Genomic DNA, 19,983 nt, shown 5'->3' with positions numbered 1-19,983 from the left:
TGTGGTTAACATAATGCTGGTTTCCCAGTTGATAACAGTAATGTCATTTACGTCATGCTATGGAATGAAAATAATTATAGAGCTAAATTTAAAGACACGCCTTCCACAAATCATAGACATTTTAATAATCTACTAGGAATTTTGGATAAATTTAGTTTGTAGCTCCAAGAACAACCTCTTCTGCACAGTGGTGTGCCTTGGCAAAAATAGTGATTATAAATGGGTACATGTTTAAATAATAACGTTTCCCAGAAAAGAACAAAATTAAGAGAAATATTAACATTAATTATATGCAATAACAGATATTTATAATGATGCATGCAGTATATTTAGATAATTGTGTGCAGTCTGAAAGAGCATTGAATAAACCAAATATATCTTCTAGATTTGCCCATGTTTCCTGCTTATTATTTTGAACACTCTTCATTGTAGACTAGGAATCCAAAGGGGAAAATATATTGCACTGGTGATGAGAGTGCAATGGGTAATAATTGAAGCCATTAAAGTACTGAAGGCATTGAATTTTGAGTAACCATGTACTCATGGTGTTAAAGTAAGTCAAAGCCACACAATTAATCACAATATCTTCAACATACAGCCTTTGAAGTGACAGGTCTCTGGCTCAGACTCAAGTGCAGAAATGTTAAGTCCATTCCTGGTAATCATTAAAGTATGAATAAAACAAGATGGCAGCAAACTTCCAGCTATAGTACATCAAGATCTTTGGCATTTATATTAAATGATGTGTGCTCTTTTATTCTTGTGTCGAACTGATGCAGCTATTCTTCTTGGTGAAGTTGTGGGTGAGGACAAATATGTGCCCAATCAAAATGAAGCCACAGTAGAGTGCAAGGAAACAATGTTGTGACTGGAGATAGACAGGGTGCTTGTACCACTTTGGCTAATCGTTCTCACCTTGCAAGACTTATTTCATTTGATGAGGCGATGGAGAGATTTTAAAATCACTTTACTCCAGCACTTTTGGAGAATATAAATGCTATGAATGAGGAACCAAAATCAAAGGTAGGATGAGACCATTGTTGAACCTGTCTTAAAACAATACATTTGGAACCTTACAGAATCAAGGTCAAGTTCATGTCCAATATAACAGACAAGTAATTTCAATCTATATTATTAAATGCACATGATTTAACATTTGTTATCATGTAAAATCAATACACATGTCGTCAAAAAGCACAAAAGAATGCAAGTGGATATATAATTTCAGGGTTAATACTATTAAGGGCAAATGGCAATAGCAAAATTAGGAATTCTGATTCAATGTCAAGTTTGGTGAGTAAGCGTTTCACAAAACAAAGTACAGGCAGGAGAATCTATGATTGATGTAATGGAGATCACCTGTCATATTTGCCAGTGTAAGCAGCAAAATGCTTCCACAGCAAAAATAAACTACATTTTGCTGCAGTCTGCAAGGTTGGACCTATGATTGCAGGCCAGGAAATGTAGGTCATGAAATTTCGTAATGTAAGGGCAGCAATGAATACCGCAAATGAGAGGCTTGTACAATATAAAAGCTGATCAGTAGCAAGAAGCGAGGAGCTCCATGCATGCCTCTAGCAGCAAGAATTGAAAATGCAGCAATTTTAATTTCAAGGTGAAAGTTAAAAATGAATATATTAATATTGCAACCATAGAGTTATCTACCTCCAGAGGTTCAGCTGTGTGCTATTAACAGTGCATGTGCTGAAACTATAGACATTTTCCTATGAGACAGTGGATACTCCTGGCTCAGATGCATTATCTAGATTCTTCAAACATTCAAAGAGTGAAGATTTCGATTCCAGTAGCAGACAACATGAGTTGACCAATTTTATTTGGAAAACATTGGTTCAAAGTATTAAAAGTGATCCGGAATAGTGTATCCAGTGTGAGCATTTCGTAGCAATGTTAGGATATGATCATTATGCAGATGTGTTCAAAGGTGTGTATACTGACGTAAACAAAGGAACACAAAGCTCACATACACATAAAGGTAAATGTCAAACTGATTTATTGCAGCTAATATACAAATTGAAGGTTCATATAGAGGGAGCACTGAACAATTTGAAATGAGCTGCATGATAACCATTGCCACGGTACCCAAAGCAGAAGATTGTCTGGCTTTGCAAATATTATTCCAATCCAATCTCATCAAAACCATGGATGATGAACAATACCTATTGCCAATGATGCAGAATCTGTATATACAGGAAGGAGATGCTGCCTGACCCGCTGAGTTACTCCAGCATTTTGTGTCTGCAAAATCTGTAGGCTGAATTGGCAAGGGCCATGGTCACGAATTTTGACCTGCCTCAAGTGTATGTGCAATTAAGCATGAACAGAGAAAGCCAACATGTTTTAATAAATACCGATCTATATAACGTTGCCTATGGCATGGTCATCTCAGGTCACCACGAAGAAGATGTTAAGGTGAGTGTAACGCTTTCTCTGTAGCCAAGATTTGATTGCATAATTCCATGGAAGAGACAATTTACCAAATTTACCAAACGGCTGCACAGTGGCATAGTGGGTGGAGCTGCTGCCTCACAGCGCCGGAGACCTGCGTTCGATCCTGACCTTGGGAGCTGTCTGTGTGGAGTTTGCATGTTCTCCCTGAGACTGACTGCGTGGGTTCCCCCTGGGTGCTCCAGTTTCTTCCCACATCCCGAAGATGTGCAGGTTTGTAGGTTAATTGGCCTCCGCGAAATTGTCCCCAGTGTGTAGGAAGTGGATGCAAAAGTAAGATAACAGAATTAGTGCCAATGGATGGTCAATGTGGACTCGCTGGGCCAAAGAGCTTATTTCCATGATGTACCTCTAAACTAAGCTAAACAAATGCTTCCATAAGTATTCAGGAAAGATGAGGATGAGCTGCAGAGGAATAAATAAGTCTTTGTACAGTAAGAAGTGATTTAGTTGAGCCTAAAATTGGATACGAATGGTCTGTAATTATTAAAAGAAAAGGATGAGCCTATTGTCAAATTAGAACAACTGATTCTTTCCTTCCAGGGAATCGTTGAATATCATTACAGGTTTGAAGTGTTCCTCAAAAGCAATTCTGACACTGCTTATCTACTGTCAAGGAAGGATAAACCATGGCTCTCGGGAAAGGGACCACAGGAGGCACATGAACTACATGAGAGATTATTTTATTGTGACTGTCCACAACACCTTGCTGGCAAAGAATGTGCCTACAATAGCAGTATACCTTCCTGCTCCATGATAATGGTTGTTATATTGATTTTTAAGCAGCAATGCAGAATGCCACAGTAGGTGCATTATGAAGCTTGCCTAATGAAGAGATTAATCAGACATACTGCAGCACAGTGGCATAGCTAGTCAAATTGCTGCCTCCCAGCTCCGTGACCTCGGTTCAATCTTGATCTTTAGTGATTTTTGTGTGTCATTTGCACGTTCTGTCAATGACTGCTTGAGTTTCCACCAGATAATACAGTTTTCTCCTACATTTCGAAGACCATCTGTAATCATGCTACTGAATAGTCCTTCCATAGGCTAGGGTACTGTCCGATTTACCTTTACCCTATTATGGACTGGATTTTGTCTCTAGAGCTGGTGCTGGTGCACTACAATGCTGAGAGCTATATCTGCAAATATATTTCCCCCTTTGCTCTCTCCATTGTTCTTGAGTTTGACAATTGTATCTATGTTTAGTTTATCTGACCTATTTGGATAGGATGCAAATCAAAGCTTTTCACTGTACTTCAGTACACATTAAAAGGGAAAGTCATTGCATTGTAAATGTGGCATCACTGCAAGATGCATGTGCACAGTCTGAGCAACAACAACGAATAAGCAGCCACATCTTCTGGAGCCCACTGTGATTTCCATCAGTACTCTTTAAACACTGTATGTCACCTTAGTACAGACAAAAACACAATAGGCAAGATGTACACTTGCCAATAATCTAGAAGTATAATGCGACAAATATTTATTTATCAGTGCATTTAATTTAATAATTTAAAATGAACACATATTTTTATCAACCACAAACTGGAAAGAATTGAACTTAATCCTATATATTTGTTTATGAAAAATATGATTTTGATTAGACCCAATTAACTTTAGCCTCCCAGTTTTGGATTTAGATCTATCTCACCCATTAAAAGTAAAAACAAGCTCCTCATGGTTCTCTTATTCACAACACTTTCTTGTTTGCCTCATTAAAAAGTTCATACAGAAACTAACACCAGTGAAGAGAGGTAGTATTGTTTTCTTCATTTATTCCTGGATAATGAATGACAGTTTGCATCATAATTTAATTAGTCTACATTCAGTTTTCACAGCTATCTAGCAGGCATGAGAAATATTTTAAAAGGCTATTCAGAAAAGGAATATGTCCAAACCATGGGCAAAATTTAAAGGGGAAGGTGGAATGCCAATGGTATTGAATTTTGAGTGATCTGGAAATATCATTACCAGATCACTCAAAATTGATGAGTTTACATCAGACTCATTTTAAGGCTTGTAAATTAAAATCCTTTCAAGCCTTAAAATGAGCCTGATGTAAATGTTGCTCAAATTAGGATTCAGCTATAAATAGGAATAGAGATGATCTCCTGTCATGAGCTGGTGGGTTTATGTCCAACTTTTCTCTTGCTATTGGTGTATCTACTAATTTGGGCTACCTGGCTGCAGCTGATCACCAAGGAAAATCTTCAGACAAATTGGAAGGAAAATGAATTTAGAGGAAAAAAATCTTGAAATTGCATTGTGTGCAAAAATAGAATTTGAGCATAGAAATAGAAATGGCTCCAGTTTGGTGCAAGTTTGCAAAAGTGTGATATTCTAAAGTGTGATATTCAAAAGTGTTATATGCTAATGCTCTCTATGCACAGTGAATTGTCTGTATTGCAATCACAAATCCCAGGCTTCAATATGTGATCCTGCATGAAATTGTGCCATTACTGTTAAGTTGTGAAATACATAAATCTTTCTGCTCATTCTCCTGCTGTTCCATGATCATAGTTCCCTTTGGATACTGGGAGCACCTTAGGCCAGATTTCCCTTCAGGCCATTGATAAGCACTGGGTACAAGCACAACACAGCTGCCGTAGAACAATGAGACATTGTGCTCTCAGGGATCTATAGTCTGACCAGCACTGGATGATTTGAGGTGATTACAGCCATCACCAACCACAGTAAGGCCTGCTCCAGCAAGACAGTTTAGGTGGAGGGAGGAGCAGGTGGGTCGTGGGAGAGAAGAGGGATGTGCGGCGTGGTGTAGAAGTGGGACGTGGGGGAAGTGGAATGATCAGTGTTAGAGGAAGGGCAGCGGGACCCAGCGGTGTCAGTGTCAAGGTCCCCGGCTTGTGGGCAGCTGGCTAAGCTGTCTGACCCGGCAAAGTAAGTGGCCCCACCCTTCAGACAGCTAGGGAGACAGTAAGGACTGGTGGAGTCAGTGGCCCCAGCCTGAGCAAAAACTAAACTGCTGCAGGATCTCAGCAGGTTGGGCAGCATCCATGAACATAAGAGCAGAGGGGGGAATCACAGGTATGGTAGTGAGTTTTAGCAGGACCAGAGAGTGCCTGGACTGATCGAGGTGGAACAGAGAGAGAGCGTTTCATGGAGCTCCCAGTAGAGAGTGGATGAGAGCTCCCGCACAGGGGGCATGCTTTGGGTAGGGTCGGATGTGGAGCAGATGCTGCCATCAGTCTGAGACAGGACCCAGACCCAAAACATCATCCGCCCATTCCCTCCACAGCTGACCCACTGGATTCCTCCTGTGTTTAATTTATTGCTATTCTAAGCTCAGACTGTTTGATATTGCCTGTGGTTAACCTCAGGCTCCCTGTACTCATTTGCAGATGTTTTAATTGAAGCATTGAAGTAGAAACTCAAAAACTCAGTCAAATATCTTTGGCCTTTATGCTTCCCGAAAATACATTTATAATGCTTCTCGCGGAACTTGCAAACAACCTGTTTACTATGTTCCAAAGAAATCGGTTTTGAGGCTTGTGCTAAAGCCCCTCCAACAACCACAATCATGTTTCAGAGTTCCTTTCCAATGCCATCAAAAGATCTCTTAATACTAATAAGTGTTTTGCTTTTACATTCCTTCTTTTGGATGTGGGTGCTGCTGGCAACATTTATTGCCATCCCTAATTACCCTTGAGACGGTGGTGGTGAGAAGCCTTCTTGAATAAATGCAGTCTTCTGTTGGAGGTCCACCCACAGTGCTGCTGAACTGGGATTTAGACCCCAAAATAATGCAGGAGCAGTGAAAATAAAGTTGATGAATATTCTTAACTCCCAACTGAAAGTGGTTTGGTCTGAGCTATGGGATCGGATATTTTCACAATGTGATTCCAATGATGATAAAAATGGAAAATGTACAAGGCTGAAGGCTTCCTAAAATACAATTACTGACAGCTGATGTGGATTCTGTTGTATGTGATGATGGAAATGGGCAATAAATAGATGAGTTCTATAATATAACAAATGGTTGATCTACGGAAGCAGATTTATGGCAGGACAGGAAATTGAAAATCTATTCATGTCATGATTGGCATGCTTATCATACCCCACTTTACTGCCAACTTCTGCCTAAAAACCAACAACCCAATTGCTTCTGAACACTGCTACAGTTGGCAGTGTTTTTGAACAGGGTACTTCACATTAATCACGTGCAAATATAGTGAATTATACATGTGGAAACATAATTTTAGAAAAATGTTTTTGGAAAATACCATGCATTTATGACAAGAAGGTAAATGCCACTGTTCCCACTGTCCTCATATCAATCTGAAGTGGAATGTTTTTGTGAACAATAAATATATTTTTAAAAGTGTAGCATCCCAACAATGATGATGGAGTTGCATTCACTTGTGTCTAATGTCATTGTTTTAGGAAACCATTCCCAGTTGGAGACCGTGTAACGTTCAGTGGCAAGGACTGTGTATGTCAGCAATGTTCTCATACATTGGTTACAGCCTCGGAACCGATAAAGATTCATGGACCAAGTCGTAAGTTTGTTCATTTTATTTTGGCTAAGTTAATTTCCTTATCTTCTTTTGCAATCTCACTGAATGTTTTCCCCTCCTGGAGAAATTCCTCCAGTTGCACAGAATTATTAGCTTCCTACACAACCCGATTACTGAGCTGTTGGGGAATTGATTGGGGAAACAAAAGTAGAAAAGCAAAGTACTGCAGGAACTAAAAATCTAAAGTAAAATGAAGAGTGGAGAACCACTGAGCATCTATGGTGAGTTCTGATACACTCTAGAAAGGCTGGTTATCTGAAATTATTTAATTCAGCATCAAATTAGGTGGGGGAGAGGTGGGTTAGGTGGGAGGCTGTCAAATGCCATCAAGGGATTTAGTGCTGTTTCTTGAATTTACATTGTACTTTATTGTAACAGTACAAGTGGCTATAGACTGAAGTCAGAGTAGAGCAGGATGGAGGATTAGGTGGCTGATAGGCATCGAAAAGCTCAAGATCACACTTACACACTGAACAGAAGCATTGGCTAAACAGTTCCCCAGTCTACTTTTGGTTTCTTCAATGTAGAGGAACTCTAGGAGTACTGAATGCAGTGCAGTAAATTGAGAGTAAAATAGTATTGCTGCTTCAACTTGGAGGAGCATGTGAATCCCTGGATTGAGGGAAGGGAAGAGGTGGAAGAGTGGATGCTGCATCTCTTGCACTTTCCCTGAGAAATGTGGTGTGAGGAGAAAGAGGATGGGTAAAGAAGACAAGTCTAGTAATGGCATCCTGTTCTCAGTGGTCAAATATATGGAGGATGATCCATCAATGCAGAGGCTGAAGACAAAGTAACCTTATCCTTACTTTTGATGGGAGGTAAATTGGAGGAAATGGAGCAGAAATGGTTAAGAGGCCCGTCATCTATGGTGGAGGAGAAACCATGACCAAGGAAAAAGGAAGAAAACTCAGATGCATTGCTGTGCAAGGAGTCAACACCAGAACAGATATGACAGCGCTGGAGAGCCTGGGAGAATGGAATGGTGTGGAGTCCTTATAGGAAGCTAGATTGGCAGTGATGTAGTCAAGACAGCTGTGGGAGAGTTCGGGTTGGGAACAGATATTAACCTATCCCAGAAGTGGAGGTAGATAAGTCAGGAAAGGGAACGAAAGGGTCAGAGATGGACCATGTGAAGTTTGGGAGTGTTTGGAAGAAATTGAAAGCAAACATGATGACATTGCCGAGTATGCAAAGTACCAGGCAGCAGGGAAGGGGTGGAGGCAGAGAAGAATTTGTTCAATGTGTGAATGAGGTCAGCCAGAGGAAAGAGGGTCCTAGTGGAAGGTGATTAGTTGACCCACTGTTCACTGAGAGGTGAATTGTACCTAGGCAAAGCAGAAGTCAGTTCATCAAACAAAACAGCAATATCCTTGCCAGCAAGTTTGATAATATTGTGCTGGTCCTTAGTAACTTTACTAGCTCATACTTTTCAGCCAGCTCTCTTCTAAACCAATGCAAAAATAACTCGTTTTTTTTCCTTTCCTATTCTGTTTTACATTTTGATCTAGTATCTCAGCAATACACTCATCTTTGCCTTGGCCAATCCCTTTGGCAAAGCATTTCATGTGCTAATAATTATTGCTGTAAAGAAAATTCCTTTAACTCAGTCCAGAAACTTTCAAAGGGGTAAACTGAACAAAAATCTGCTCAGTCTTCTAAAGGACAACTCTCAAAAGTATTTGTTATGGGTGGATTACTTTGTTGCATGATAAAGTTTAGGTCCACCCCTCAACTGAAGCCAACCCTTCTCATGCTAGTAACTGATGGATAAGTTCCACCTGGCTCAGTATGACATATTGATCCATCTCCAGATTGGGGCTCTCCTTCACAAAACTGTTCATTCAGACACTATCAACATTTTGTTCTTGATAACCCTTAGTATTTGAAAGGATCAGTAGCCTAAGATAGAGAAATCATGAGGGTGGTTAGAACATGCCGCAGTCCCTGTTCCCCCACTGTAACTGTGCACATGCCTGCATGCATGTGTGTGTGTGAACATGCACATGCATATGCACATGTACGCGCACATGCACACCTGTGATTGTGCAGTCAGTAAAGAGGGAGTTCTGTTGAAGCAGGAATACAGGAATTAGCCTCCCCTTCTCAATTGCGGCATGGTTTATCAGGCTGAATCGTCTAAGTTTGTAATCATTAAGGTGAGCCAAGATGTCATGAACTTAGGCAATGTTGCATTGCATGCCCGAGGTAGCTATGTAATAGTTTGTGTTTGCTTTTTTAATCCAAGTAGTAGTTTGGAGATCATTAAATCTGCGGTACAATGTAGATTTACCGTCCGCTTGTTTGAAATGCACATACATTTTATCGTTTGAAAATCTAGTTTGTGAAGGAAAGAAGTTATTATGATCTCCATAAAGCATGGCATAGAATGGAAATTCAGACATGGTTATGCCAATTTTTGAGCTCTCAAGAGCAACACTGCAATGAATTATAATACCTTCTTCCTAGTTTACTTTAAAAGTTCGTGAGTACAGGGGAAAATACTGGTTTTGTTTTTAAATTAAACTTTCCACGCTGATGTTGGCAAAAGGATTTTCCTGCATTTCCTGACAACTGATAACCAAGGGAAGCCCAGCTATATTCTTGGTCATGTGGAGATCATGAACCACTAGGGTGTGCTTCAACTAGGCCAGGATGCAGCTGGTGCCATTGTTTCCTCATCTGAGTTCTGTTAGAGAACTAACACACTTCCTCTTCATTAAAATGCTTGCTGTATTAGCTATATTTCTTGTTTTGATCTTGGACGTTCAAAGCGCAGATTGTTTATGTTCTGGCAACAAGAAAGAAAACATAGCAAGGCATTTCCTTTTTAATATGCGTAATTCATTATCCGTCTATACAGTTATGCAAACTTTAAATCCTCTCTTGTCAGGGACAGACACTTAAAATTAATATTCTCTTTGTTGCCACAATCCGAACTTTTCTTGTTAGATCACTTTGTGTCCTCCATGTGTTAGACAATCCATGCTGAGATAGGCCAATAACATGTCCCAAATTTTTTTTCCACATTTCTTTGCGATCGTTAAAGTCATTTCCTCACTGACTCTTGAATATTCTCTCTCAATAAACTCAAATAAAATTCTTCATTCTTTTAAACTTTTTTTTACCTCAAATGGGTCCTTCGATTTTTCCTCATCTGAACATGTTGGAGCAGCAGTAGGCCAATCTGTCCCTCAGGTTTGCTTGCCTTTTAATAAGGTTAGGGCTGGCTGAAGCAATCTCAGTTTAGTTTAGAGGTACAGTATGGAATTAAGCCCTTCGGCCCACCGAGCCCACGTCGGCCATCCATTCACACTAGTTGTAAGTTGTCCCACTTTCTCATCCACTTCCTACACTCTTGGGGCAATCTTTTGAGGCTAATTAACCTACAAACCCCCATTTGTTTGGGATGTTGGCAGCCATTCCACCCTGGAGAGATTTTGTCAGTGTAATGACCTATGAGCCAATTGGAGGGCCAACGTTCAAAATGGCCAACATCATTAGTTAAAGAAACAACTTTATTTTTTAATTATGAAATGGAACATAAATTATGAGGAATTCGTTTGAAGATAATCAACAATTTATTCAGGCCATTTAAAGTTATTGAACAAGGCAATAGACATTTACAACATTTATTGTTTTGATATATTTGTGAATATTGAGGATTACCACAGGTTTATCCTGGGTTACGGATGCCTGACTAATGGACAGCCCAACATTGGATTAGCTCCCATAATATTATTAAATTCATGTCCAATGTAGGTACATATGTTTACTCCTACAAATGCCACCTTCTCTCCACTTTTAATAGTTTTTTTTCCAGTCTTATACGATTGACAATTGACGAGATTGACAGATTCTTGATTAGTACGGGTGTCAAGGGGTATGGGGCGAAGTTAGGAGAATGGGGTTGAGAGGGGAAGATGGATCAGCCACGATTGAAAAGTGGAGCAGATTTGATGGGCCAAATGGCCTAACTCTGCCCCTATGATTTATGAAGTTATAAACTTTTGATGCCATCCATTACAAAACTGTAGAGGTATAGTTACCATATTGAATGATTTTTGTGTATTTTCCAACTTACAGGTAAAGTTAGCATATGAACAACTGTTAAAATGGAAATCCATCCATTACTGGGTGACACCTTGTACTATGTTCTTCCTTTGTTTAATGGGAATTAGAGTTAATCCAGGGAATTATAGGCTGTTGAGGCCAAATTCCCTGTCTTCCTACAACCATGACAAACATTGAAAAGAGGTCATGTGTAATCCTTGAATACAGGCAGGAATGACATGTTCTGTGTGAGCTTTTGCAGATATGACTAGCAATCACTATATTATTTAATAGGCTGTGAATATTCTTCAGAAATGGCTTACTTGTAGAAGACACCGGGTTGTGGTGGAAGGTGTTAGTCTGGCTGGAGGTCGGTGATCAGTTGAATTGTGCAGGGGTCTGTGCTAGGAATTTCAAAGCTTGTGATGTATTCAAATGACTTGAACGTAGATGTAGATAGATTGGTTAGCAAGTTTGCAGGTTGCTGGAGTTGTGGAGAATGAGGAAGGCTGCAGCAGGATATAGATCAGCTACAGAAATAGGTGGAGAGATGCAGATAGAGTTTATTCTGATTGTGAGGTGTTGCACTTTGGGAGATTAAAAATAATGGAAAGATATACTGTATTGCACTTAGGGAGGTTGAAAATAAGGGAAAGATAAGGGCTGATAGCAAGACCTTAGCAGCATTAATGTGGAGAAAGATCTTGGGATCCTGGTCCATACCTCCCTGAAAGTGGCAACACAAGTAGATAGACTTGTAAGTAAGGCATACAGTATTGTATGCACACCTTCATTGGTCAGGACTTTGGGTATATGTCAGGAAGTCATGATGCAGGCTGTGGCTGAGCCGTATTTGAAGTATTGCAAAGAGTTCTGGTGTCCCCATAATAGGAAGTACGTGGAGGCTTTGGAAAGGGTGCAGAAAGAGTTTACCAGATTGTTGCCTGGATTTGATGTTATTAGCTACGAGCAAAAGTTTGACGAACTTGAATTGTTTTCTCTCAAATGACTGAGGTTAAGGGGAGACCTGATAGAGGTATATAAAATGATGAGAGGCATAGATAGGGTAGACAATCTGAACCTTTATCCCAAGTGAAAAATGTCAAAGACTAGAGGGCATCCATTAAGTTGAGAGGACAAGATTTAAGGAGATGTGTAGGGCAAGTTTTTATACTGAGGTGTTTGGAACATGCTGCCAAAGTTGGTGGTGGAAACAGATGCGATAGTGGTGTTTAAGAGAATTTTAGATAGGCACTTGGATATGCAATAAATGGAGGGATATGGAACATATGCAGGCGAGATGAGAGTATTTTTACCTTGCAATCATACTCAGCAAAGAAATTATGGGCTGCAGGGCCTGTTCCTGTACTATACTTTTCTATGTTCTGTGTTCATTAAAAATACAATATCTCATGGCTTTATGGTACTCAGAAGACTTGATACAGTGCCAAGAAGCAATTGTTTCTCTGTTATTGCTTAAAAACAAGACCAAGTGAGTCACTTGAAACATAAATAAAGAGAATTACTTTAATGTGGTTAGAATAAATCTAAGTAAACCTTTGTAACCAATGGCCGTAATTACATGACCTTACAATGTGTAGCTTTCCTCCAATTAAACGGTAAAACTAATTACTGAGAAATTATATCTAAAAGAAGTAGCTATTGGTCCATAGCATTTAAATATAGCTAATAATCTAAAGCACACCCTCAAACCATTTAAATTGATTGTGAGAATACAGTGTACCTTTCATTTGATCACAAAATAATCATGACTTTTAGATCAAGATGGAAAAGTTAAGGGTAGTATTTCAGCAGTAATCAAAACAGGTATAGTGGCAGGTATAGTGAGAACAGCATACTGTAGGAATTTATGTAGACAATTACAAATTAAAATTCTCTGTCCCAGAAAGTGATGGGGGTCAGATTGTTAGATAAATATTTGTAAAATCAGGGACTTCTGGTTATGGAAAGCTGGCAAAGAAGAGTTGAGTCCAGCGTAGACAGCATTGATCATAGGTTTATGGTGAGCGGGGCAAGATTTAATAGGAACCTTAAGGACCACTATTTCACTCAGAGGGTGGTGGGTATATGGAACAAGCTGCCAAACGATACAGTTAAGGCGGTTACTATTTACACAAAACACCAGTTAAATGACACTTAGATGGGTACATGGATAGGAAAGGTTGAGGGATAAGGACCAAACACATGCAAATGAGTCACTTAGATGGGGCGTCTTGGTTGGCATGGACAAAGGGCCTGTTTCCATGTTATATGACTCAATGATTCTATTAGTCTATATTGAATTATAGTACAGGCTTGAGGAGCCTGATTGAAAAGATGTGTTCAAAATCCAAAATTATTTTGTCACAGTAAAAACGGAAAAGCTGTTTCTGCTGGCAGAAGGGTTGATAATCTGAGGAAACAAATTATGAGTAACTGGCAAAAAATGAAAGACAGCATAAGGAAACATTTTCTTTTGCAGAAAGTTGTTTTGATCTGGAATGCACTGCTTGAAGGGTGGCAAAAGCAAATTCAAAAATAACTTTCAATAGTCATTTCTGATTTAGACGAAAACAAATTACAGGCAATGTGGAAGGAGCAGGGGACTGGAACCAATTAGATGGTGCTATCAAAACACTACCATTAGCTCATATGGACCCCTTCTGTGCGACATCATTCAGAGATGCTCATGATTTCTTCAGTGTCCATCTTGCACTAAAAAACAATACGAGAAATATAAATAAATTAATCTTTTATTACTTTGGAATAATATCATTTAATATTATACAATAAATATTAGCAGTATTAATTCTAAAGCGGTAATTTACAAATAATATATTTTTTTTCTTGCTTCTCTAGTGTACATATAAAGTAATACAAGCACTTTTTGTGCTGTTCTTATTGTAGAGGTGGTTTGGAAGATACCAGTCGCATTTGGAAAGATAAATGGTCCACATTACCCATTTCTACAGCCAGAGAACTGCCAGTGCTAATGGCAGGAACATTTTCCAGCTGGACCAATGTTTTGCGTGTCACATGGAAGATTTTTGATGTTTTTTCTGCAAATTTTACGAGCGAATTACGAACTCGCTTGATTTCAACTGCAGACCCATAGAATTGCAACAAGCTTCCCAGAGCTCACATGACTTTTAGCATATGCTGTACACATGCATGATATCAATCTGCCTGCAACATTTCTACCGCTGCCATCTGAAATTGGATCACTTTATACGGCTTAAGGGTCATTTCCAGGGAGAAGCTATCCATAGAGCTGCATTCATAGCAGCTGTGCTGCTGAAATGGCTATTCCACTCATTTTCACTTGGACCCATAACATGTTATGTAGGTGTTGTAAGGAGGCTGCCAGGGTGTAAGTGGACAAGAATCCAAACTGCAAAATGATACTTTGAGCGAGCTGCAGGGTTATTGCTCCTGTGTCTTTCTTTTCAGTGGTAGTCTGGGACATGAAGGTGGAAGCTCACAGTTACGTTATCATGTAGGGGTAGGAGGGCACTCCACGGGTATAATTGGAACCATGCTTGCATCTCCCGTTTCCCGTGGTGAAATGTATCCTGGAACTAAGGGCTTTGAGGCTAAGGCCTCTGGATTCACGATTCACGGCCAGGCTGTCCAAAGGGCTGAACACTTGTTTGAGTGCATCCGGCATGAAAAGGAAGAGCAGGCTGGTGGATGGAGGAGCAACCCAAAGAGAAGACCTGTCCAAAAGCCTGGATAGTCTCCTGAGCTTACATACGCAGGCAGAAATATAGTATCTGGCAAAGAGAGCACATCTCAAAACAGAAAATAGACACAAAATGCTGGAGTAACTCTCTGGATAGAAGGAATGGGTGATGTTTCGGGTCGAGACCCAAAACGTCACCCATTCCTATCCAGAGATGCTGCCTGTCCCGCTGAGTTTGTCCATGATTTTGTGTCTATCTTTGGTTTAAACCAGCATCTGCAGTTCCTTCCTTCAACATGTCAAAACAGCATGGCTTTGAGATTCCATGTCCACTGTCTCACTAGGTTTATTAGATATCACCTACACTTGTTTAACCGAACCAAGGTTTCCATCCGTCCTTGCTACAAGCATGAGAAATGAGAGCAGAACATGTCCCAGGCAAAGGCACCAATTTCCTCAGCCACTCATGGAAATGAGAGAATGCAACATGAACCATGCCGCTTTCTTACATTGTCAATATCTCTCTTCGTGTTCATGGCACAGAGTACCAATTTTTCTAATTTGATTACGGTCAGCTGAGATGTGTGTGTATACCGATGCAGTGTCTGTTAGGGTATTGGCAAGCCATTGTGTATTTTTATTTAGCAATTTGATTTTGATTAAAGTGCTAACTTTGGCTTTGAACCTCTTCAAGCATTGCTCCAGCCACTAATCATCTTTAATTTCTTCTCTCAATAACATTTAATTTTGATTCGTAATGATTGCCGGGTAACCCTAGGATATGCACTTTCCTTCACCACTCAATCACATCGATGAAGTGATTGAATTTAGTATCTGTGAAATTTCAAGCACATTTCCTGCCCATTTCAACATCCCATTCAGCATCACTTCTCTGCAATGCCTTCAGCGTTTGCTTTCAATGTTTGTTAATATCAAGCACTGCAGGATAAGTTACACAGGAAATACAGCATAGCTTTACCAACAAGTGTTTATTGGATAGATCACTCTAAACAGTCATGCACTGACAATGCAAACACACAGATGTGCAAAGTTCAGGATCACGAGCCACATGCCACAGGTTCCAGGATAAATAGCCATGGGTTTCCTAAAAATACCAGCTCATTGACTATCAGAGCAAAGAATTCTTAGCCCATGACCCTTACATGGGGAAAACGTTGTATCTCCCTAATATGGAAATCAACCTTGCCTTGTATTGTATTGCAAGCTGTAATAATTCTTTATATTCCAATTCTTTATTGCAAGGATCTTTGAAAGTTTGTTGATGAGGAAACAGTTTATCTTCCCTGCATAATGAGTAAAAGCATATCTACTTACTTCCACAGAAAATGGGACTCTAATTGATGAATGGAGATACATAATATTGCTATCAAGGGTTTTGAGAAATATTAACACAGTCTTCATTGGTTGATGAGCACAAAATCATATCAGGAAAGAACAGCTTGTCAGCAATTACTGCCTCGAGCTGATATGAAATGGGAATTCTCCTCTTAATTAAGGTTGCATATCCTGAAGAGAGATTGAATTCCAAGTCTGTGTGTAATAAGAGTGGGTAATTTGGGTGGCACAGTGGCCTAGCGGTGAAGTTGTTGCCTTACATCGTCAGAAACCTAGGATCGATCCTGAATACGAATGCTGTCTGTACGGAATTTGTACATTCTTCCTGTGATCACGTTTTCTCTGGATGCTCATGTTTCCCCCCCACGCTCCACAGATGAACAGGTTTGAAGGTTAATTGGCTTCGACAAATTATCGCTAGTGAGTAGGAGGGTGCTAGGGGTGATCGCTGGTCCGTGGGGACTCGGTGGCCCGATGGTCCTGTTTCCGTGCTGTATCTCTAAAATATTTTTTTAAAGTTAAGAAGTGGATATAGTTTTTTACAATATCATTCCATACCATCAAATCATCTCCCTTGGCACCTTTTAATCCAACACAATGTCTTTCGGGTGCTGAAAGCCACCTGGCTCGTTTGCCCCATAACAGCTGAGCTGCAGCAATCTATTCAGGCCCCCATACACTCAACCAGCTACAGGTTGCTCAATGGTCCCCACATAGCAACAACAATTTTCCATCTGCTTTGCTGAGACCTGGAAGAGATCATCTTATATGGATTTTAAAGGACAGCCTTATTGGAATGTAACCATTGATCAACCAGTGGGAGAAGGGGGGGAAATGAATGGAAGACAATTATAGTGTTGGGGATTGCAACATCATGTTATTTTACAATTGGCATTTCTTCAGTGGGCCCTTAATCCTTGTTGATATGCCAATGATGTAAAGATTTGCTAAGATAGCTTCAATCAGACCTGTCTCACCAGTCTTGGCGAACTGCATGCAGTTCTGGACACCCCTCTCACAGGAAGGATGTGGAGGCTTTTGGATTAGGGGATATAAACTACCGGGAGAGGTCGGACAGACTTGGATTGTTTTCTCTGGAATATTGGAGGTTACAGGAGACCTGAACGAAGTATATAAAATTATGAAAGGCATACATGGAGTGGACAGTCAGAATATTTTTCCCAAGATGGTAATAGCATAACTTTAAGGTGATAGGGGGAAAATTTAAAGATGTGTGGGGTAACTTTTTACACAGAGGGTGATGAGTGCCTGGAATGCTCTGCCGGGAGTGGTGGTTGAGGCAAATATGATCGTAGCATTTAAGTGACCACTGGATAGGCAAATGCTGATATGCAGGGAGTGGAGGGATATGGATTATGTGCAGGCAGATAAGAGTTGGTCGTCATCATGTCCAGCACAGACATTGTGGGATGAAGGGCCTGTTCATGTGCTGTAATGTCCTATGGACAACCAGCCGGAAGTAGGATCCCATCTGAAATGTCGCCTGTTCATTTCCTCAACAGATGCTACCTGACCTGTTGAGTTTATTTAACACAAGGGTTCCCAACAAGGGTCTAAATTTCGCCTACCCAGGGGATAAATTTGTTGATTCTGGATTTGCACATATTTTTTCTCATTGACTGACTGTGTTTGGTTCTGGTATACTGTTCATCATTATTTGTTCATAAATAAGTGATATTACATTGTTATTAAACTATTAGTGCTATTAAAGTTGCCGGGAGTAAACGGGACAAAAAAGGTTGGGAACCCCTGCTCTGACATGTGTTTCGCTCAGGTTTTCAGCATTTGCAGCCTCTTGTGCTCTACTGCTTCAGTGATCTTTACAGAAGCTGCAATGTGTAACAGACTGTTATTGCAGCCAAGCTTTGTGTACGCTTTCAGAAAGCAAACTCAATACTAGCATTTATTTCAAGACGGTTTGTATACAAAAACAGGGATGTTGAGGCTCATTAAGCCACTGGTAAGGTCACATTTGGAATATTGTGAGGTGTTTTGCACACCATATCTGAGGAAGGATGCGCTGGCTCTGAAGAGGGTCCAGAGGAGGTTTACAAGAATTAGTAGGTTAACCTATGATGAGCATTTGTTGACGCTGGGCCTGCACTCGCTGGAGTTTAGAAGAATGAGGGGGCACCTCATTGAAACATACAGAATAGTGAAAGGCTTGTATAGAGTGGATGTGGAGAGGATGTTTCCACTAGTGGGAGAGTCTAGGACTAGAGGTCATAGCCTCAGAATTAAAGGACGGTATTTTAGGAAGGAGATGAGGAGAAATATATTTGGTCTGAAGGTGGTGATCTGTGGAATTCTTTGCCACAGAAGGCTGTGGAGGCCATGTCAGTGGATATTTTTAAGGCAGAGATAGATAGGTTCTTGATTAGTACAGGTGTCAGAGGTTATGGGGAGAAGGCAGGTGAATGGGGTTAGGAGGGAGAGATAGATCAGCCATGATTGAATGGTGGAGTAGAATGATGGGCCAAATGGCCTAATTCTACTCCTATACCTTATAACCTTAATTTACAATGAACCAAGCAACTGAATTGCTATTCTTGTGCAATGACTTGTGTTTCCTGATCTCCCTGTTAATTTTCCTAATAGGGAGACCTGTTTTGCATGATAAAATATAGGCTTCTGGGTACTCAAAGTTTCAAAGGTTCAACGGTAATTTTTTTGTCACATGTACCAATTAAGGTATAGTGAAACTAAAATTACCATACAGCCATATTAAAAAAAAGCAACAAGACACACAACTACATAAAAGTTAACATAAACATCCACCACATTCCCCACATTCCTCACTGCGATGGAAGGCAATAAACTCCAATCTTCTTCCTCCTTACGCTCCCACGGTCTGGGCAGTCAAACCATCTGCAATCGGGGCGATCGGAGCTCCTGGCAGGATGATCATAGCCCCCACGTTGGTGAAGATCGAAGGTCCCGCGTTGGGCCGTCAAAGCTCCTGTGGGCGGCTTGGTGCTCCTAGTCGGTCTCTAACCAGGGACTGCAAACTCCACGATGTTAAAGTCCGCAGGCTCCTGCAGTTGGAACTCTGTGGTTGATCCCCGATAGGGATCGCGGGCTCCATGATGGTAAGTCCGCAGGCTCCCGCGGTTAGAGCCCCCGAAATCTGTCTCCAGCAAAGACCGCCAACTCCTCAATGTTAGGCCACAGTGCGGACGGAGAAAGTTGCATCTCCATCAAGGTAAGACATTTTTTAAAGTTTCCCCCAACAACCCCACCCCCCACATGAAACAAACTAAAGAACACTAAAACATACATTTAACACATACTAAAAAAATCAACAAGGAAGCAAGGGACAAACAGACTGTTGGGAAGGCAGTCATTGCTGACGCCACACAATGTACATTTGACCCAATCCATAACTCCAAGTCTTAGAGCAGTCCCAATACCTGAACCCCTGCTCCAACAGAAGCATTTTGATACAGTGAGCTTTGATGGTCAAATACCTTTCTTTTTTCCCTCCATTGCTTTTGAATAGTTGTAAGCCATTTAGCCCTTTGAACTTTCTACCATTCATGGATAGCTTGGCTGAACTGTGAATTAACTCTATCCATCAATGGACATACCCACACCTTTGATGGCTCACAATGAATCTTGGAGAAGAAGGCAGATATGCACACTCACTGCTAACCCTGCAATAGAAGTGGTAAGAGTCAACCATTGTATTAGGGTATGGAATCACATATAGACCTAAGTGTATTAAGACAGCAGATTTCCATAATGAAGTACACAATTGAACTAGTTACATTGTTGCAGCTAACCAAAAGCTTCTTTAGTATTAGTAATAGTAGCATATTTTTAGATTTATTAATTTACATTAATTTGATTCCACCAACTATGGTGATAGAAACT

At 40.3% G+C, this 19,983-nt stretch overlaps 1 protein-coding gene across 4 annotated transcripts in view; it reads left to right on the top strand.

Annotated features, from left to right (window-relative positions):
- ablim3 (actin binding LIM protein family, member 3) overlaps positions 1 to 19,983 on the top strand; it is a 230,535-nt gene that overhangs the window by 110,300 nt on the left and 100,252 nt on the right. For all 4 annotated transcript variants that reach the window (XR_008724242.1, XR_008724243.1, XR_008724241.1 and 1 more), the window contains exon 4: positions 6,868 to 6,983. Coding sequence is in view for 1 of the 4 variants with exons in the window: in XM_055642996.1 (XP_055498971.1) it covers positions 6,868 to 6,983 (116 nt within the window). In the remaining 3 variants the exon portion in view is untranslated. The remainder of the gene's footprint in view (positions 1 to 6,867; positions 6,984 to 19,983) is intronic.

Source organism: Leucoraja erinacea, chromosome 11 (genome assembly GCF_028641065.1).
Source record: "Leucoraja erinacea ecotype New England chromosome 11, Leri_hhj_1, whole genome shotgun sequence".
In the NCBI taxonomy this organism is placed as follows: Eukaryota; Metazoa; Chordata; class Chondrichthyes; order Rajiformes; family Rajidae; genus Leucoraja; species Leucoraja erinaceus.
This window is presented reverse-complemented; position numbering and strand designations above follow the sequence as displayed.